This window comes from Pieris napi, chromosome 19 (assembly GCF_905475465.1).
Source record: "Pieris napi chromosome 19, ilPieNapi1.2, whole genome shotgun sequence".
Taxonomy (NCBI): domain Eukaryota; kingdom Metazoa; phylum Arthropoda; class Insecta; order Lepidoptera; family Pieridae; genus Pieris; species Pieris napi.
Window position 1 is genome coordinate 7,148,253 of NC_062252.1, and position 22,032 is coordinate 7,170,284.

General features: G+C 32.6%; 3 protein-coding genes and 1 long non-coding RNA gene across 5 annotated transcripts; all 4 read right to left on the reverse strand.

Annotated features, from left to right (window-relative positions):
* Positions 1 to 3,520: 3,520 nt before the first annotated feature.
* Positions 3,521 to 8,897, reverse strand: LOC125059204. The gene is made up of 4 exons (XM_047663510.1): positions 8,425 to 8,897; positions 8,008 to 8,271; positions 7,440 to 7,632; positions 3,521 to 5,670 (listed from the first exon to the last, which is right to left on the reverse strand). Exons 1-4 carry the CDS (start codon positions 8,558 to 8,560, stop codon positions 5,325 to 5,327), a joined length of 939 nt encoding a protein of 312 aa, XP_047519466.1. The 5' UTR covers positions 8,561 to 8,897; the 3' UTR covers positions 3,521 to 5,324.
* Positions 8,898 to 10,888: 1,991 nt separating this feature from the next.
* LOC125059310 lies at positions 10,889 to 15,341 on the reverse strand. Of its 2 annotated transcripts, none has more exons than XR_007118638.1 (6): positions 15,311 to 15,341; positions 14,845 to 14,995; positions 13,899 to 14,118; positions 13,225 to 13,410; positions 12,529 to 12,706; positions 10,889 to 12,073 (listed from the first exon to the last, which is right to left on the reverse strand). It is a non-coding gene; the product is annotated as an uncharacterized LOC125059310 (long non-coding RNA). The 2 variants fall into 2 exon arrangements; XR_007118637.1 differs by having other exon boundaries at positions 15,252 to 15,331.
* An 821-nt stretch (positions 15,342 to 16,162) lies between these two features.
* On the reverse strand, positions 16,163 to 21,416 carry LOC125059042 (proton channel OtopLc-like). Its single transcript, XM_047663223.1, has 5 exons — positions 20,348 to 21,416; positions 19,769 to 19,957; positions 19,246 to 19,423; positions 17,424 to 17,591; positions 16,163 to 17,075 (listed from the first exon to the last, which is right to left on the reverse strand). The coding sequence occupies exons 1-5, from the start codon at positions 20,440 to 20,442 to the stop codon at positions 16,950 to 16,952; spliced, it is 756 nt and encodes a 251-aa protein (XP_047519179.1). The 5' UTR covers positions 20,443 to 21,416; the 3' UTR covers positions 16,163 to 16,949.
* On the reverse strand, positions 20,081 to 21,415 carry LOC125059043. Its single transcript, XM_047663224.1, is given in 1 exon segment — positions 20,081 to 21,415. A coding segment is annotated over 1 exon segment (738 nt). The 3' UTR covers positions 20,081 to 20,677.
* Positions 21,417 to 22,032: the final 616 nt, after the last annotated feature.

The following is a 22,032-nucleotide window of genomic DNA, read 5'->3' on the forward strand; positions in this document are numbered from 1 at the left end:
AATTTTTATTGAAAATATGAAAATTTGTAGGTATTTATAAACCCTTAACAAAAATTAGAAGTCTTCTGTACTTAGGTAGAAATTTTTAAAAATAGGTAATTTTTATAGTGTTTTTTCTTATTAATTAATTAATTATTATATAATCAGTCACAATTTAAAAAAAATACTGGAAAAATCAACGGCTAAAGACAATTGTTGCAACCATCTTTTTTATGTTCTCCGCACACTGTCTTTTTACATATTGTGCAACTCATCTTGGACATTCTCTTCTTTTTTTTGTATATAAGCTACAGTACCGTCGAATTCTAGCTAGAGGTTCCTCATCAGCTTCTTCAGACATCTCTCGGTTAGTTTGTGGGAGGATATTCTCAATACTTTCTCTTGCATAATCTCGTCAGTTGTAAATATCTCAAAGCATGTAAGTGGTTCAAAAATATTTCGAGACATGCGACTAGGCCCTCTATTGGAATGAACTATATTGATCGCAGACGTTCTTCTGTTATTTTGTCCTTAAGCAGTAGCCCAAACATGCCTATTCTTGCCCCTGATCACATCATTAGGCGGCGTTGGTCATGTCCAGTATTTTCAGAGACATTCTGCGATGAAGGATCATTCGAATGTTCATAAATCATAGCTTCATCTACGTACTCATCATCAGTATCGCTTTGCACATTGTCTTCACTTACATGGTCCTCGATCTCACTGTCACTGCCGACATCTGCGCCTTCATCTTCTTCATTCAATAAAGAAACAATTTCTCTTTCATCCAACACTCTTCTGCTCGCCATGATGCTAAAACGCTCCTAAAAACAATTAATTACAATAAGTATTCACCAATAAAAAAAACCTACCTTTAAACTTACCGTACATTGGTAAAAAATTATAAAAACAAAATCACTATGAAAGTGGCGAAAGTTACACAAAAGATAAACATGCGCCTCCCGAGCGCAACGCATCGCTCTAACAGCAAAACTGTGGTACTTACCGAACAGAAGCAGTAGTCTCTCGGAAGTGATGACCAAGGATTGAATTGGCCCGGAAACACAAACTTGTATGCGCGTCGGTAACAAAATGGCAGCGAAATATATATTTCGCGGGCGCCTCTGAGGCGCACGTTATCTTTCTAGGGTTAATGAGAACGCTATCTTAATATTTTTTTTATTTTTAATAAAGGTAAATTGAACCTTCCAAAAAATATAACAGTTACCTAATTTTTAGTCTCAATAAGTTACACGATTTTTATAAAACACTTTCCTTAAACCTTCATTAATTTATTTTAATTAATTTACCTAAGCGCTTCGTTTTACGCTTAGATGCTTAACCATTCAATTACTTTAGCTACGACCAACTTGTTGGAAGATATTTTTTGGTTTTGAATTATTTCGAAATTGTTTAATTTGTTATATAATATACATGATCTATATAAGATCCGCATTTTACCGTTGGAAAATAATTTAATATAATTTCTAGGAGCTGTCAAATCATGTTTCTATGTGTCATATTTGATTGTGTTCGAGACGTTTGACTTGAGATATGAATAATGAATTAGATTATAGGCAGATTCACAGATTAAAAACGGCCCATACACGTGATTGATTTGTTTTTCTAGTTAAGTTGTATTATTTTAGTTTTGAGTAGGTATATATCATCTAATATATAAAATTCTCGTGTCGCGGTGTTTGTGGTTAAACTCCTCCGAAACGGCTCGACCGATTCTCATGAAATTTTGTGTGCATATTGGGTATGTTTGACAACATCTATTTTTCATCCCCCTAAATGTTAAGGGTAGTCCACCCCTAATTATTTTTTTTCAATTTTTAGATTTTTTTATGATTACATTAAAAAATACATACAACCCCTAATTTTCATCCCTCTACTATTTTTATTGTAAATGATATACGTGGCAAAACGACGGTTGCCGGATCAGCTAGTAATGTATGTACCCATAGTACCTACCCAACAATTTGTAATTACGCATTCATGTAAGAACAATATCAAATAATAAGTAATTCATTCTTTCTTAAGTATGATTGGGCGTGTTCTTAACTTCTTACTCCCAATTATTGAGTAGAAAATTGTCAGGAAAGCCTTTCTTAGATATAAAAAAGTCACATAGTTCAAAATTATATATTACTCTACACAGACGAAGTATACCCAAAAAATGAAAAAGTACTTTAATGAAAAAGTATTTCTTCGCAAAGAAATGACTTAGGTATTATCCCTCTAGATAAACTAATATATAAATGTTTGTACGTATGTATAGTTGTATACATACCTAGATGGCTTTCTATTACAAACAATGCATTTTGTTACTAACGATTCCCGCTTACGAGAGATTTTGCATATAAACACAACAATAACAGATTTAGGTAAAGCTATGGTCGGATTGTAACGGTTCGTTTATCTCAATATCTCAGACAGGTGGACTGTACGTGCCCAATCCCACTAAAATAAACTGTTAGACTGGATATCGACCAATAGATAATAGGTAGATGGATTTTATGTTCAGAATTTCTGTATCAGTAATGTTCGATCACGGATTTTACATAGCATCTGAAAGAAGAAATATTGTTGATTTTCGGTACGTACATGGCTTGCGTGATTTTGAAATTAAATGAACTTGTCAAAACGTTTATTATTGTTCATCAAAAATAATTTGGTACCTACTGATATAAAAATAGTCATAACAAAGACTAGGATAAATTTTATTATATTAAATAATTGCTTAAACATATACATGAGGTATTTATTGGCTATGGTTTCGAACGATGCATGTTCATTTTTCGTTTAGTTCCAGATACGCACACGATGTGCTACTTCAAAGTCAAAAATCATTTATTCATATAGATAACACAATGTACATTAAATGCTCCTAATTTTACATTTACTGCCAGTTCTCAAATCAAGGGCGTAGAACGGAAGAGAAGAACTGGCAATAAACTTTCCGCCACTCTTTTTAATCGCCATTTTTTGTTTTACACAACGTTTGTAAGTAGCTGCAACCATTACACCATGTTCCACATGACATCTTAAGTAATAAATAATAATAAAATAAATTAAAAAACAAAGATTTGTCCTCTATCAGCAGGAGGCATGGTGAAAAAGTAGCACTCACTTACATTTTCGTGGGAACAACACGCAACTTATCCATACGTCTTATGTTTACTTTACAATACATAATAGTCTACGTGGGCACGTTTGAACAATATTTTTTGTACTGAATTAAATTAAATTAGAGGGTTCTAATTAATAAATAAATGACTAACCTTAACATATAATAACTGTAATATATTATTAAAAGGAGTCCCTTTAGGCAAGGTTCCGAAGATACTGGCAGCATTCACCCTTTGAATAGCTAGACAATTCTTTGTCCGAGGTAGCTGCCAGCTCTTCGGTCTCCTGTGATGTTGACTAACCTTTCTTTAAAAAGCCTAGTAGCCTATTTTCTTTACGATTAGATATCGAAGAAAAATAAATAAGATATATGTTAAGCCAAAACTACATAAAATAAAACTCAATATAAAATATCGCATATTTTAATAGTTAAACAGCCTTACACTAAAACATTTAGGCTTAGAAAGATGAGAAATGCGAATCTACGTATAACGTACTAAGATTTAGGAAAATATATTGTACTACGTAGACTCCCATACTACTATCACAGTCCAAAAGCTTAAAATATACTATGATAGTAAGCCCGTACCAAAGACACAACCACTCTAGAAGCTGAATTAGAAACTTATATATTCCATCTACATATTTCCATATCTGCAAAAAAAATGGGTGACAAACACTAGTGTATTTTTATACACATTGTCTATGTACCTAAGTATAGGTACTACATAAAAAAATGTATTCATAGAAAAATATATCTATAAATATAATATATTGTTTAAGTTGCATCTTTGGCACTTGGTAATTTCTGACAGGCTATAGTCACCATTTCCAGGCTAAGATAGTGAATATTAACAAAAGCATATAAAAACTTAAATCATTCATTTCTTTACTTTATTCCTATTTATAAATTCTTCCTTCATTTATAAATAGGTTTAAACATAGTGAGTTATAATGTTTTTATTAACAAGAAAAACCTATTATAACTTGAAATCATTTATGATATTAAAACTAAAATAAATATTGTTTATTTAAATTAGTAACAATGCAACTTGATACTAAACTTTTTTAGGAGTTACAAGCTATAAAATATAAAGTAAGATATGGCAAGTCTAAAGCTTGCAGATTAATAGTTAATAACTATTTCCCATACAATTTTAGTATGGTAATTTTAACATCAAGACCAAATTGTGCAGTCATATCCTAAATATACATACATACACAAAAAGTAATATTCGAAGTTTTTTCATAAATGCAATAGTATTAAACCAATTTTTTTATGTTTTAAAAACTAACCTAAATTTATGGAATATTAATATTTTCTTGCTTTCAAACACACTAATACAATGACACTTAAAATATAGCCAGTTCAAATTATATACATGGGTTTGCCCAGTATATGGCAATACATAAATAACAAGGAGTATTTCGTAAGCTATGTATGTGAAATATAAATAATTTATTTGTATACATGGAGTGATAGAAAAATAAATCTTTTGATAATTACAAAGTTGATAATTTACTGACATTGTTTTATATATTTACAGCCATGATAAGTACTAATTTACTATGAATTTAGCCTACACATCTCATAACAGTTAAAAATAAGAGCCAGTACAAACTGCTTTCTCTCTCATATGGCATAAGATTTTTGTGTGAATTTGAATTGAATATTGCAAAGTTTTTAACATAATCATACTAAAATTAACTAATAATGGGCTAATACTTGATGATCAGCAGTAAAATATTTAACTGTATTGTGCTTATGTAAAGTCATTCTGACATTTGAGTACATCTTTATACAAATTATATCTCTAGAAGATGTCATGAAGATATTGTTTCTTACACAATTTGTTTAGCAATACAAATTGCATTGTTAATACTTGGTAATGTAAAGACCAATTAGTACAATTTCTAAGCCAGGATAATCTTTCAGAACTTTTATCCTGCAATATTTATAAAGTTGAGACAAATTTCAAATCGCTAATAATAATATAAGATACCCAAAAAATTAACTAAAGCGAATTCTACATGCTGTAAAATGTAAGTAAATCGAAGTTAATTAATTGTGTGATGGTGCATAACTCAATAATAGATTTTTAATAAATAAGTTTAGTTCTTTGCGTCTATTTTAAATTTCCTTATAAATCAAAATATGACTCAACCAAACAAAATTCGGGTCAACTTTGTACACAATATCACAATATGTCTTATAATATTGACTTACTCCCACTTCCGGACCAGTTAATCAATTGATCCCCTGATGCATCTTCAATATCTAGAAGCAGATTATTCTTAGATTCATCTTTGGAAGACCGCAGAACAATATCTTCATCATTTGTTTGCAAGTTAACATATGAAAGGGATTTCCTCTTCTGTTCCAAGTCAAATATTTCCAAGTCCTCGTCTTCGTCATCATCAGATTCCATGGTGAGTGGTATCCGGGAGAGCTCAAGATTCTCCCTACGGTCGTCAGAGTGCAATACACCATATCTAAACTGGTTTGAATCGCCGGTACCGTGTGCGTTAGCAGCATCAAACTTTTTGTGCTTATTTCTGAAAAAATAATTAAGCCTCATTACTTATTATATTTATTATTAAGGAATATTTAATATCAGGGCCTGATTAACCCTTAGGCTAATTAGGCTGCAGCCTAGGGCGCGACGATCAAGGGGGGCGCGGGCGCACTGAAATCGTGTCTTCGCCAACATCACCTCCTGCATATTTCAACTAGACCGAGACAAAACACTAAATAAACTGTGAACTGGATCTACAAGCAGATGGCAAATTTTAGTATCGATGGCACTAAAAATCTGTCAAAAACTCGAAAAAAATCAAAGTAAAGAGATCAAAATATGTTGTGCCTTTGGAACTCTGTGCTCGTAAAATTTCAAATCGTTAGTACACAGCTACAAGCAAGTTCTGATGATTTATCTGACGTTGTTACTCTTTATAAGACATTGCTTATCTTAATACGTTGCGTGACGAAAAAGAGTTTAAAAATTTTGAATCAGAGGCAATCAAGAGATGCGAAGTGACCACATACAAAAATCATAATACAGTAAACACAACGTTTTGTTTCTTAAGGTAACTGTATGAACTAGACAACAGTGGATTTATTAGAAGCAAAGCAAAGGAGTTAAAACAACTAACTAAATGATTTAGGAGAAACCTTTGCGTCCATTTGGCACAGTTTTTAAAATCTGACACCAAGGCCTATACTTCTGCCAGAACCCCAAAGGGTCTGTTGCAGTTAATAAAAAGTTTTAATATTTCAGATATGCTCCCGAATGTGGAGATAATATTAAGATTTTTTTGACAATGAGCGACCAACTGCAGCGGCGAAAGGTCTTTTTCAGCACTTAAAAGAGTAAAAAGTTACTTGCGCTCCACACTCCGCCGTCGGAAAAATGACTTTTTACAAGCTATTAAATTTGGAAAAATTGTGGAAAATTTTGATAACGCCAAAGCAAGAAAAATGCCTTTTGTATAAGCTAATAATAATTTGTTACTTAATTTTTTTAACAGTTGACAAAATGTTTCACTTTTTTGATACCTCTCGTCTTTTTTAAAGACAGCAACAGAAGTGTAAATATTTTAAAAATAACTTAAAGTCGAAGCAACATCACACACTAGATGACCACGTCTATGGTTATTAGCTACAACAACTAAGTTGTCCATAGAAACTAAGCCAATAGGAGTAATGTGGCCAAATACGAATTTGATTTGGTTTCCAACTTGGTAGCCAGCCTGTCATGATTTTGGTCGTATAATTTGTGAGGTGCTTGGCTTTTGTGTACGGTCAGGTAAAAATGGTTACAAGTCGTGCAAATGAAAGGACAGCGTTTGTTTCGCTTGCCGATCTGTAAATTTTTATAGATAGTATGAACCATGCTAAAATTTTTACACTAGTAAACAAAGTCAAAACTAATATAAGTACTACTTTTTAGACCGGCCGTAATACACCTGTCACCTGGCGGGGTGCATCCTGATAAATAGCCTAGGGCGGTCAGAACTCTTAATCAGTCTCTGTTTAATATTCATTAATATAATGCTACAGTTTTTGCCAAAAGGTTTAGGTATATATATATATATAACCACAAATTCATAAGGTGTGACAATCAAAATTTACTTCAAGAAACATATGAGAACAATTGTTACCAATAAAAACTACTCAACCAGAAAAATCCAACACTTATAAATATACTTTTTTATAGTTTTATACATATAATCTTAATATGCTACCTTGCAACCATGTCACATAATGCAGTACAGGTATAAAAAGGTGGTTTTGTGGTGTAAAGTATTAAATTACAGAAAATTACCTATAAAATATAAAGTATGCAACAGCAAGTAAAGTCAATCCTCCAAATACAATAAGACCTCGCTTGACAACTCCAGGATTATTAATATCCACCATACTGGGATCCTTAGTGGTAGTGTTAGTAGCTGCTGTATCTTCAATTTTTGAAATTGGTTGGGCCACAACATTTGCTTCACTTGTTTTTGTGTCATTATCTGTAACATTAAAGACTTACATTCAAAATGTTATAAGATGTGTATGTAATCTGTATATTTTTTTTAATATCTTATTGGTTAGTTGATAGCGGTATGTTAGTTCTCAAATCAAGGGCATAGAATGGATAAGAAGAACTGGCAATAAACTCTCTATTTACTCGTTTTAATCACCAAGTTTTTGTTTAACACAACACTTGTACGGAGCTGAAACCATTACATCATGTTCTATATGACACCTTAAGTAATTAATAATAATAAAATAAATTAAAAACAAAGATTTGTCCTCTATCAGCAAGCGGCATGGTGAAATAGGAGCACGCACTTACATTCTATCTAACATAAAATATGTTTCTTCTAAATAATAACATAACATACTTTTAACTATATCTGTCTTGGTGATATTCACTTGGTCCTTCACTGGCTCAGGTTTTTTTTTTAGAGTTATTAGATCTGGTTTGGTATTTAGATCAGGACTTGGAATATCTGCATTTGGTGCCTCATTCACAATACCACCTTCCGTTTGTCCTACCATTGGCTTCAATTCTTGGGTTATTTTCTGTGACTCAGTCTCAACTACACTGGATGACTTCATACTACTCTCTGCTTGCACTTCTGGTAGTACATCTCTTTTTATAACACCTGTGGATACATAAATGTTACTATTTTATAAATCATTAACATCAAGCTTTCATTTTATGATTAAACAGAATTGCTTCACTTGTTGTTCCTTAAATTAAATCTAGTTAAGCTTAACCATTAAAATAAAATTCATTAGCCTTCTTGGTTACTAACTTAGTGCGTTTAAAGCCGCTTTGTAATGAAACGGCCAGTTTTCGTAGTTATAATCATCCGGAACATAGTTTCCTTTCTCGTCGTTTGTAGTCGCACAACTTAAATAGACAAAAATCCATACTAATTGTTTAAGCATTATAAATTGTCTTTTAGAAGTTTAGAGAACAGATTTTGTTTCACACGTGTCGAGTTGTAGACTTATCGTGAAATAATTTTCCTGGTTTTAAAAATATCTTCCTGCTAACAATCAAAGATTCTTTGTTATGCACATGAGTTACACATATTACAGATATCACGCAATTCTAAAATACTTGATAGATAAACGAAAACTGTAACTCGAACGTGTAATTTCATATTTCATTGCCGCTCGATAATTTGCAAATAATACAGCATTTTCTTATTAGTTTTTAAATTGATTTACAAAATATGCGAACGTGCAATAATACTTGAACTTCAACTTTCAACTTTGCTAATGTATGTAGATAACTTGACATTTGACATATAAATATTACTAAAGATGTTTGCATAGATAATGATATCATAGTATATGCTTATAAGTTTCGAATAGTTTTATGCAAGAGATTCACTATAATCTAAAAAAAAATCGTAGGAAAATTTAATTATTTATTAAACACAAGTTTTCATTCAAAGAGAAGTACAGGTACATAGTTACCTTTCAAATTTGTTTGTATGTTATTTGCTTCTAACTATCTTCGTAATAATAAAAATTTAATTATAAAAGCAATGGAAAATTCTGTAAATCAATAATTATTATTGAAATAATGGATAATATTTAAAAGTTTGAATGTTATATTTATTTACCACACATTTGATATGTGTAGTAAATACCAATTACTATCGCACAAGAATTTTAATATTTTTTTTAAACACAGATCAGAATCAATTCTTTTAGATTTTAAGTAGCGCCATCTACTTGCAGTTAGTGGTTTTAAATCAACTTTAATGCCATACACGTTTCTAAACTTAACCAGCATAGTAGGTACTATTGCAATATGAAAAACTATTAATGATGATTACAAGTCAAACACATTATTAAACTAAATAGCTCCATATCAACCTTAATAGCATCATATCTTTCACTTACATTAACTTTGTATAATTGAATATAATTGGGGCATAATTTGTGTTAATATAATATAATATAATGTTAATAGATAAAATTGACAATCAGTACTAAATTAAAATAAAACACTAGGTTAATAGGTTTCAATAATACACACAATAAATTGTTATAATTAATTATTTAATTTACTCAAATATACATTTATATTTTATAATATTTTAAAGTAGAGATTCCAAACATTTATTTTTATAAGTATCTAATTTAACATCGAGAAAACAACATGATTTATTTATTAAGTTACAAATATCGGTACATTTTCCAAACTTTAGGTGCCTTCACTTTACGTACAAAATTTAAGTTAGAAATCATATAGAGTTATAAAAGGGCTTACTAATACTTAAGTGTTAAAAATACCAGCAGTGATAAAACCAAGCCATACACGCAATCTCTTTAATATCGAACATTCACCGCGTAGCCTTTTCAAATGATGGCTATAATTTTTGACGCCAAAATTGATTTCATCTTAAATTTGTATCATAATTTATAATAATTCACTCAAAACTACATTCACTCGCATCTCACAAGGTGAGCTCACACTCTCCGAAACTGTAATCAGATCCTTAAATTTTAAATAAATATATTATTAAATAATATTTTAAGATCTATTTATACGCAATTGGTACGTAACATAATGATATAGCGCTTGACGCCTTCGTTTATGTAATACAGTAATAAGCTCACTATAGTTACAATACTTAAGTAAATTATAAAGATAGCTTATAAAATTAGATTGCACATAAATATTGTTACGAAAATATGACGTAAATATATTATTAGTTAACACAAAAGATTAGAACGTGTAGGTACTTTAGACTTTTAAAATCTACTGAGGTTAGGTTAGTACTTAGTAACAAGTCCGTTCCGCACGAAGTCTCGAAATAAAAGTGAGTCAACGCCGGAGTCCGGACGCCGGTGTTGCCACGCTTTATATAGGTTTCTGCTACAAGATGGCGTTAGTCCGCTAACAATATTATAATGTAAAGACATTTCATGCAATAGAATTTTATATAATTTGGTTTATCTCGTTCGTAGATTGGCGAAATTTACACTAAACATCAGCAATAAATTTTAATCTTTCAGCAAATACAACAATAGATTTATACAATTTCAACGCTAAATATAGTGCTTATAAAATGTGAGCGAATTATTAAAAAAACTATTGCATATAAGCAGTTCCTGTTATATTCCTGCTATTCTTGTGTTTTGGTGTTCTGCTTATAAGCACTTACATCATCTAAATACTATTCGTACGTAACATCCATATTCTACTTATCTCAAATAAGTTGGCTAATAAATTTTTGAAACTTTAATATTATAATACCTACGCAACTACTTCATTAAAATGGAGAACGTCGTGTTTGTTAAAGGCCTTAGAAATTAATGGCCATTATTAATATTTAGTCCTTGTTACGTGTCATAACTTTTTTGATACCTTGTATATATATATAGTTGTATATATATAGATGAAAGACGATGGAAGGATGATATAGGCAGCTAAAGAAATTTTAGCATTGGATTATTTTTTTTTGGGTTTTGAGTGGGAGCACAAAAAGGTGGCCATTGGCACTGAGCTGTGAAAAAAGAACCTTATCTCGAAGGTTTTTGGATTCAATCATATTTAACTATTCCTTATTAACAAAGAGTCTTAACGATTTTTAATTTAATAAATTATTTAAAAGTTGCCGATGATTATTCACAGGTATAAATATATATATTTCATATAGCTGTTAGCTGTTAGACTGTAAAGTGTATATATGGAAGTATTTCAACAACACAATACTATAAGTACACGTTTCCGTACGAAATCGCGTATAATTTTTAATTTTAAAAACCAAATTACTTAATAACTGAGTTTCATTTTGGTAGTTAATTTTATCAAGATGGTATAAGGGAAGAAACCATTCATAACAAATTCTGATTTGTTTTAATTAGCAATATATACGTATTAAATGTTCATCAGACTTGGAAATAAAACTGTAAGTGGAATGTGACTAACCAATTCGACTTAGGGTCCTTCAAGAAAAGAGCGTACCAATTCTTGAAAGGCTGGCAACGCACTTGCGAGCCTTCTGGCATTGTGAGTGTCCATGGGCAGCGGTATCACTTAACATCAGGTGAGCCTCCTGCCCGTTTGCCTCCTATTACATAAAATTATAAAGGAAAAAAAGTATTAATTGTTTTGTCAAATTTTCTTTTTCGTGTCGTGTCTGTTTCCAATATTCCTAAAATGCTATAGTCGGGAGTTTACTTGACGTTCTACCTGCGCTAAATATACCTAGACTGAAATCGAAAAATTACAATTGCTGTCCCGGATAAGGACGAAATCAGTAAAAACCCTCATATCGTATCGGAAACTAAAGCTTATATATCGCAAATATCTAACTAAATCCATTTTGATAGATGGGGATTCACTCAAGTCGAGCTTTGTAGCTTATCTTCCAGATATCGGCGAGGGTGATGGTTGAGTGGAAGCGATGAAGTGCACAGAGGAGCAGAGTTAATCATCTGGAAAATATCGAATCCATAAAACCTCCATCATGACAAGATCCTTCATATGACAGAAAACGCTATGGGAATATTCTCATGGTTAACAAGTAACCATTTCCATACAGATTCTATTGGTGACTGCAGGTATTGGTCTACAGTCTAGGTAAGTGTAAGATACAGAAATGGACTTAACTACGTCTCCCGTATGTCAAAATTCATTACGGTTTTGACATACTGGATACCTAGCGGTGAGTGTCGACTCTGTTCCCTAGGTTTCGTAGGTTAGTTAAATAATATTATTTTAGCATTTAAAAATTGACTGAGTTTCGTGTTATAGCTCATCTAGGTATATTATATTTTTGTTCTAAAATAACAGAAGACCGATCTCCAAGAAATTTCAATTGACGCTTAAAAATTCTTTCTGAAACTTTATTTGAAAAATCTATAATAATAAGTATTAATTTTATTTATACCTGTAGTACGCTCAAGCATCCGGTGATCATTACAAGAAGGTTTGGTTTGTGCGTGAAGGCTCCCATTCCACCAGCAATCACACTGAGCACGGCATATGTTAACAGACCAAACGCCGACACGCGAAGGAGGACATCGTTCTAGTCCCACTGCTCCCAAAGGAACTCCAACGATTGCACCCTGTGAATAGGCTCGGTATAGGAGGGAGGATCTGCGCTCCATCTCATTTTACTACCACTAATCGTAAAAAAACAAACCAAAAATGGCATGAGTTAGAAAAGGAGATGTTAATCACAAATGTGTCGGTTATGAAAATGTCGGAGCTGTTAAGGAAGGAGGATGGGATGAAATGGAAGGGACAAAAAACTAAAATCAATCATAAAAGACATGCAAATTTTAATCCAATGGCGGAACTTTGCGAACATTATAAATTAAATAAAAAACATTATCATGTTTGAAATTCAATAGATTTAATGAAAAAACTGTTTTTAACGGATTAAAGTTTTGTATTATTATTATAAACGCACGCTGTAAAGCACGCGAAACGTCGGATAAATTTAAAATTATGTTAAATAATTGTAAATTTATAATAATACGTAACTTTAATCCGTTAAAAACAGTTTTTTTCATTAAATGTGTAAAGGTTATGTCAATCAAAGACAATATTATTCAATAGATTTATTTTACATACAACTTACCGTTTAAATCCGATCGGAATTACCAGAATAGTAAGCACCATGAGCGCGTAGTAAGCCACATCCGGCAAATAAATCAAGCAGCTGATTGATGCCACCAAGAACAGCAAACCGCAGAAGATGCGGCCTAAAGATGGCCCTGCGCAGTCAATGTGGTGGTCGCGTTGCACCGCTGCTATCGCTTCCGCCCTACGCATATAAGGTGCGCAATATATGTAACATATTTTTACAAGTATAATACTTCTATTGTTTCTATTTCATGTTCTATATCACTAGTATGAGAATTAAAATAAATGGAGTTAGTGATAAATAATGATGGTTAGTTAGTTAATTATTCTGGTGTCACGTAGGGGGGAAATAGCGGGGCATTATGCCAGAGAAATTCTTCTCAGATTAATTCCCAGCCCCACAGTCCACGCGTCAAGCTCGACAACCTTGATGCGGGCCTGCGTAAGCGCATTTTCACCTCATATAAAAAAAAAGTTAATTAATCTGGTTTAGGTATAATGGATGAATGTTTCTGTGAATGATCGACTAAAACGACTGTTTCTGTGAATGATTTTTCTTATACACATCCATGTCAAAAAGTAATTGAAATTGTTCCCTTGATAAATTAATAAAAAATGAACCCATCTAGTTACAATGTATTTTAACTAATGATTTTAACGATGACTTACCCGAAATAGCAGTCAATATGCTTCCACATGACGTAGAGTATCGCAATGGCGGTGACGAATAAGCAATCAATGATTAAGGCGGAAAGATATGGCGCGGGGACACTGACATTTGTTTCCATTATCGTATTCCTTTCAGACACGCTCGTATTATCAATATTAGCGATCAAGGCAGCTGGGTTCATGGTATCGATAGACTCAAACATTTCCTATGAATTGTCCGCTGAAAGAAGGAAATCTAATCATAATTTTCTTGAAATATAGTCAATATTGGACAGAAATTCTAGCCAGGTAAAAAACTTTGATTGCAGATAAATGTGGAATTCTTCCTGACCGACTTGCGGCACTGACTTTGTACGCCATAGTCAACTGAAGGAATCACTCGTAAATATCCGAAATTAAAATACAATCTAAAAACGTGCTACAAATGATAATAAGGAAAAATAGCCGAAACTGAAAATAATGCTACTGGATTAACGTGAGACCGAAGACACATCGAAAGGGTGCAGCTGAATGTGGTAGTTCATCGACACAATTAGTTTTGACACTATTGCCCCAAACATCTCTATCATATCCAAAACTCTCTTAGGTCGTGGGCACCAAATTGGATACCGTACTAACAATAGGTTTCACCGTAGAAGTGTACAGCCATTGGAATACTTCCAACATGGCTGTCTGAGTTTGAGTCGATTTCGTCCCGGGCGTGATCGATGCGTAAGTGGTGAACGGGTTATCATTCGGCCACAACCCAGTAACCCTGTGGTTTTACTTCTTGTCGTACCCATTCGTGCTCATTATTACGTCGATGAACTTTGATTTAGGAGTGAAACCACCACCAAAGTAATATGAGGCATGAGTAGATGAAAATTGTTAGGTAACGTTTATCACGCAGGAAATTTTAGTATGAGAAAAGGCTGGAAGATTTTTATCTATTTCTGATTATACTAACTGGTGGTGAGAGTTACAGTCGGGGTCGAAAAGCTACTGTAATTGCTGCGGATTTAAAGGTGTGGTCGCAGTCGATGCAACAGTGGTAGCAGCCGTCGTTACAGCACCAAAAACACGACCCGCACCTCTCAAAGTCTGATTACGAATTGCTTCTGAAAATTTTAATACATTTTTAACTATAATTATCTTAATTAGCTACAACCGAACACACTTTTGAAAATCAAATAATTTTTCTGGTTCTAAAAATATCTTCCTGCCAACAATCAATAATTCTTTGTTATACACGTAAGTAACACATATTACAGATATCTCGCAATTCTAAAATATTGGATAGATAAACGTTAACTGTAATTCGAACATATAATTTTATATTTCATTGCCGCTCGATAATTTGCAAATAATACCTACAACGTTTTTAAATTGAGTTAGATGCGAAATGCGAACGTCGGACGTCCGATATTACTTACACTTCAACTTTCAACTTTGCTATTTCAGATAACTTGACATTTGACATATAAATGTTACTAATAGATGTTTGCATAGATAATGATATCATAGTAAATGCTCATATGTTATGAATAGCTTTAAGCAAGCGACTCAGTATTATCAAAAAATTACGAAGTTTAAATAATGTAATAATCCTCAACATCTTTCAAATTAGTTTGAATGTTATTTGTTACACTAATTACACTTCTAAAAAAGCTCTTAAAATATATTAAAAAAAGTCAGACTCATCTTTGTTCAAATTAAATCAGTGGAAAATTCTGAAAATCATTAATTACTTATTATTAAAATAATGCAAAATATTTAAAAGTTTAAATATTTAAATCAAATGTGTGGTAACCAATTATTATCGTACAAGAATGTTAATATTTTTTTTAAACTCTCAGATCTAAATTAACACTATGATTTACTGACTGATTCACATTCTTTTAGGTTTTAAGTAGCACCATCTAGTTCCAGTAAGTGGTTTTAAATACACTTATCTAATACCATCCACGTTTCTACACTTAAACACCATTATACTAGTAGTATAATACAATATGAAAAACTGACTACAATATGAAAAAAAAATACTATTGCAATATGAAAAACTATCAATACCAAATATGTACTCCAAGGTTTTTTATTGATTTACAAGACATATACATTTTTAAACTAAATTGCACCATTTCTTTCATTTACATTAACTTTGTATAATTTAAAATAATTGGGGCGTAATTTCTGTTTCATAGATAAAATTGACAATTAGTACCTACTAAATAAAAATTAAACACTAGGTGAATAGGTTTAAATAATACACACAATAAATTGTTATCATTATTTATTTAATTTACTTAAATACACATTTATATTTTATAATCTAATTTAACATCGAGAAAACCACATAATTTCATACACCTAAGATACAAATACAACAACACGCAATCTTTAATATAAAACATTCATCGCGTAGCCTTCTCAAAGAAAAGAAAATATAATTTTTGACGCCAATTTTAATTTCATCTAAAATTTGTATTATAAAAAAAGGATTGTGTGGTTTTATGAAACCACGGTAAAAGTGAAACTTTTTTTCACATTAAAGACATTGAACAAAGATTTTTTGGAATAATATTCCATTAAGGGCATTAAAATCCCTTTATCAATCTTAATTTTTAATTAATTGGAAAATTTGAATGATAAATAACGTTTAAGTTATACAATAATAAACTCATTATTACAATGTATAAGTAAATTATATAGACAGCTTATACAAATAGATTGCACATAAAGGTTTTACATTTCATGCAATAGAATTTTATATAATTTTGTTTATCTCGTTCGTAGATTGGCAAAATTTACACAAAACGTCAACAATAAATTTTACCCTTTGAGCAAATACCATAATAATTCGTATTTATACAATTTCAACGCTGAATACAGTGCTAATAAAATGTGAGCGATGTATAATAAATATACCTAGATTGAAATCGAAAAACTACAATTTCTGTCCCGGATAAGGACGAAATCGGCAAAACCCTCATATCTTATCGGCAACTAAAGCTTATATATCGCCAATATCTTACTAAGTCCATTTTGATGGATGGGAATTCACTCAAGTTGAGCTTAGAAGCTGTTCTTCCAGATATCGATGAGGTTCACGGCTGATTGGAAGCGATGGTATATGCGAAAGGGCAGAGTAAATCCTTGTACGCAGGACCAGGCGACGAATCCGTTGAAATCCAATTGGACCTTGAATTTGGAAGAATTTAATAAAAATTTATTCATAAAAGTAACCGGACGGGCAATGTTAAGTTTTAAAATTATTATAATATAATGTAAAAAATCTACGTTATTAAAAACTAAAAATATTGAAAAGAAAATAAAACTTAAAAGCGCTTAAATTGTATAAACGAGTTTAAAGAATTTAAATTAATATTTTTTAAGGATTAAATTGATGATTGTATCTGAGATAACTTATCCGACAATTATTGTTACTCCGGAAATTGAACCCAAGAAGTTCGGGGGGGGGGGGGGGGGCCAAGTATCAGAGGCCTAACTCCTAAAAATAGGTTATAAACTGTCGATTTACTAACTTACCGGGTTATCAAAAACTTTCTGATCTTCAAGGGCGTATATGAGCCACATGGCTATATTGGAGATGAGCAAGAAGGAGACAACTTCAAGGACTAGCTTGCTGCCCTCTACTTCTGGAAGATGTATTCGACGCCTGGACACATCCGCAATGAAAAGCTGTTGAAGAATCACCTGGGAATTATCGAATCCATTAGTCCTCCATCATGACACTCAACAGAAAACGCTATAGGAATATTCTCATGGTTAACAAGTAACCATTTCCATACATATTCTATGGGTGAGTGCAGGTATAGGTATAGTCTAGGTAAGTGTAAGATAAAGAACTGGACTTAACTACGTCTCCCGTATGTCAAAATCCGTTACGTTTTTAAAATACTGGATACCTATTGATAAGTGTCGATTCTGTTGCCTAGGTTTCGTAGGTTAGTTAAATATTTTGTATGGGAGGAACAAAAAGTTGAATATTTTTAAATATAATATATTTAATTAATCAAAGTATGAAACATTGTTTTCTATGCACTTTTGCCATCTCATAGGTAGGTTCATTGATCCCTTTACTAAAAAACCCAGTCGGACGGGAATCAATAAAATCTGTGAAGGCGATTTGGACTGCTCTATCAGAGTTAAATTTTTTCCCTTGCAAGAAGTCGTCCAAATTTCGAGGATGGAGGACGGAGGATGTCTTAGACATTCCAATTGAAGCTCTTCTAATTTGGTAGCCGTCTGTTGTGCAGTATGTGGTCTAGCATTGTCGTGAAGTAGCAGTGGCGTGGAGCGATTGACCAGCCTAGGTTGTTTAGCCACTAGCTTTTCCATCATGGTTTGTAATTGACTGACAATGAACATCAGCCGTAATATTTTGGCCAGATTTGAGAAAACTGCAATGAACAATACCGGCACTAGAACGAACGCTTACAAGTAACTTTTTTGGGGTTAATTTTCGCTTGGGGCAGGATTTGGCTGTCTGGCTAGGATCCAACCATTGCACTGAGCGCTTCCGATTATCATGAAGTATCCATTTTTCATCACAGGTAATGATTCGGTTTAAAATACCTTCATTATTGTGCTGGTTCAGTAATGTAAGGCAGCAGCCGACGCGCGTTTGCCGGTTTGCTTCAATTCGTGAAGTACCCATCTTTCAAGCTTTTTAATTTTCCCAATTTGCTTCAAGTGAATTAAAACAGTTTTGTCACTAACACCGCAGCCTGCAGCTAACTCGGACGTGGTTTGCGATGGATCCGCTTCCACAATAGCCTTCAATACTTCATTATCAACTTGGGTCTCAGGCCGTCCACGGGGCTTGTTCTGCAGGTCGAAATTTCCAGAACAAAAACATTGGAACCAAAAACGAACTGTGTTTTCTTTTGCAACATGACCGCCATACGCATCATTTACCCTTCGAGTCGTTTCCGCAGCACTAGTGCCACGGCGGAACTCGTACTCGTAAATAATGCGACACTTAAAGTTTTCCATTTTGTAAAATGAGTGACGCAAACAGAAAAAAATCAAATGAATGACGGTCATCGAAGCACAAATACATGAGTAAATAGCTGTACAAATTTGAATTTGGAATTCCTTACCAAAGAGGAGAACATCGTGATTAAAGTGGCCAGTACGATATACCCCAATTTCGTATGAAAGGACCTAATATTATTTTAGCATTTAAAAGTTGACTGAGTTTCGTGTTATAACTCATCTAGGTTTATTATATTTTTTTCCTAAAGTAATAAAAGACCGATCTCCAAGAAATTTCAATTGACAATTAAAAATTATTTCTAAAACTTTATTTGAAAAATCTATAATAATAAATAATATTTATTTATACCTGTAGTACGCTCAAGCATCCGTTGATAATTACAAGAAAGTTTGATTTGTCGGTGAAGGCTCCCATTCCAGCAGCAATCACACTAGATACGGCATATGTTAACAGACCCAACGCTGACAGGCGAAAGAGAGTCAAGTCCGAATGCTCTTCAACTCTGCGGAACTCCAACCATTTCACCCTGTGAATAGGTGCGGTATAAGAAGGAGGATTTGCGCTCCATCTCATTTTACTACCACTAATCGTAAAGAAACAAACCAAAAATGGCAAGAGTTAGAAAAGGAGGTGTTAATCACAAATGTGACGGTCATTCAAATGTCGGAGCCGTTAAGGAAGGAGGATGGGATGTAATGGAAGGGACCAAAAAACAAAAATGAATAAATTAAAAGCAAAACTCATAAAATCAATCATAAAAGACATGCAAATTTCAATTCAATTGCGGAACTTTGTGAACATTACGGTAAATTAAATAAAAAAAACTTTATCATATTTGAAATACAATAGATTTATTATACAGAAAACTTACCGTTTAAATCCAAGCAGAATTACCAAAACAGAAAGCACCATCAGCGCGCAGTGAACCAAATCCGGAAAATAAAACAAGTAGATGAAAAATTCCAGCGGGAACTCCAAATCGCTGGAGATGTGGCCTTCAGATGCGTCTGCCCGAACAACGCGGATGTCGCGTTGCGCCGCTGTTATCGCATCGGCAACTCTGCAACCAAACGAGTTTTCATCTTTATATCATTTTTAATTGTTGTTTTTTTACAAGAGACCTTTATTGGTGATATTTTTACGAGTATTATTCTATTGTTTCTATTTCATGCTCTATTTATCATTAGTATGAAATTAAAATAAATGGAGTTAGTGATAAATAATGATGGTTAGAAAGTAATTAATCTGGTATAGGTATAATGGATGAATGTATCTGTGAATGATCGACTAAAACTAAAATGCAGGTGTCGTTGCATTAGTCATATTTGGGGTGATATTTTCTTATTAATATGTGTAAAAAAGTAATTGAAATTGTTCCCTTAATATATAATAAAAAATGAACATATATAGTTCAAATGTATGTTAACTAATGATTTTGACGACAACTTACCCGAAAAAGCGAACAATAAACATTACGTTAATAAATGCGCCGATGACAGAATATTCAATGATGAAGTGGTAAAGATCGCTGACAATCGTTCCCATTATCGGATTCCTTCCACACACACTCGAATTATAAATATTAGCGATCAAGGTAGCTTGATTTAACGTATCGAAAGCCTCAAATATTTCCGATGCAATGTCCGCTGAAAGAAGGAAATCGTAACATAATTATCTTGAAATATAATCAATATTGGACAGATATTCTTGCTGGGTAACAGACTTTGTAAATTTGGAATTCTTCCTGACCGACTTGCAGCACTGACTTTCAACGCCATAGTCAACTCAAGGACTCACTCGTAAACATGCGAAAATACAATCTAAAAACGTGCTCAAAATGATAATGATGAAAAAAAGCCGAAACTGAAAAGAATGCTACGAAGAAACATCGAAAAACTTGCTGAATGTCGTGGTTCATCGACACGATTATTTTCGACACTATAGCCACAAAATCTCTATCATATCCAAAACTCTCTTGGGTCATGGGCACCAAATTGGATACCGTAATAACAATAGGTTTCACCGTAGAAGTGTACAGCTTTTGGAAAACTTCCAACAAGGTTCTCAGGTTGGGTCGGTCGGTTATCGATGCGTACGTGGTGAACGGGTTATCATTTGGCCACAAACCTCTAAGCCCGTGGTTTTGATTCTTGTCGAACCCTATCGTACTCTTTATTACGTCGATGAACTTTGATTTAGGAGTGAAACCACGAAAGTAATATGAGGCATGAGTAGATGAAAATTGTTAGGTAAGGTTTATTATCATGCAAGAAATTTTAGTATGAGAAAAGGCTGGAAGATTTTTCTCTATTTCTGATTATACTAACTGGTGTTGAGAGTTATAGTCGGGGTCGAAAAGCTACTGTAATTGCTGCGGATTTAAAGGTGTGGTCGCAGTCGATGCAACAGTTGTAGCAGCCGTCGTTACAGCACCAAAAACACGACCAGCATGTCACAAAATTTGTTTACGAATGGCTTCTGCAAATTTAAATACGGTTTTAACTATAATTATCTTCATTAGCAACAACCGAACACAATCTTGGAAATCAAATAGTTTTCCTGGTTCTAAAAATATCTTCCTGCTATCAATCAATAATTCTTTGTTATACACATGAGTTACACATATTACAGATATTTCGCAATTCTAAAATACTTGATAGATAAACGATAACTGTTATTCGAACATATAATTTCATATTTCATTGCAGCTCGATAAATTGCAAATAATACCTACGTTTTCTTAATAGTTTTTGCGTTAAATTAACGTTTTAAATGAGTTAAATGCGAACGTCCAATATAACTTACACTTCAACTTTCAACTTTGCTATTTTAGATAACTTGACATTTGGCATATAAATATTACTAATCGATGTTTGCATAGGTAACGTTATTAGAGTATATGATTATTTGTTTTCAATAGCTTTATGCAAGAGACTCACTACTATCTAATAAAAATAATAAGTTTAAATAATTCATTTATTCTCAATCCTTTTAAATTAGTTTGTATGTTATTTGCTTCTAACATTTCTTGAAAATCCCTTAAAAAAAATAAAAAAAAATCAGACTCATCTTTGTAATAATGAAAATTCAATTATAAAAGCAGTGGAAAATTCTGTACATCAATAATTAATATTT

Coding starts and splice junctions, on each gene's coding strand:
- LOC125059204 (XM_047663510.1), bottom strand. CDS start 8,560: ATGCTTAAACAATTAGTATGGATTTTTGTCTATTTAAGTTGTGCGACT. Junction 8,272..8,424: donor AGCGGCTTTAAACGCACTAA/GTTAGTAACCAA, acceptor ATGTATCCACAG/GTGTTATAAAAAGAGATGTA. Junction 7,633..8,007: donor CAAGACAGATATAGTTAAAA/GTATGTTATGTT, acceptor TTAATGTTACAG/ATAATGACACAAAAACAAGT.
- LOC125059042 (XM_047663223.1), bottom strand. CDS start 20,442: ATGGGAACGATTGTCAGCGATCTTTACCACTTCATCATTGAATATTCT. Junction 19,958..20,347: donor TTTATTGTTCGCTTTTTCGG/GTAAGTTGTCGT, acceptor GTTTGGTTGCAG/AGTTGCCGATGCGATAACAG. Junction 17,592..19,245: donor GATGCTTGAGCGTACTACAG/GTATAAATAAAT, acceptor GATAATTCCCAG/GTGATTCTTCAACAGCTTTT.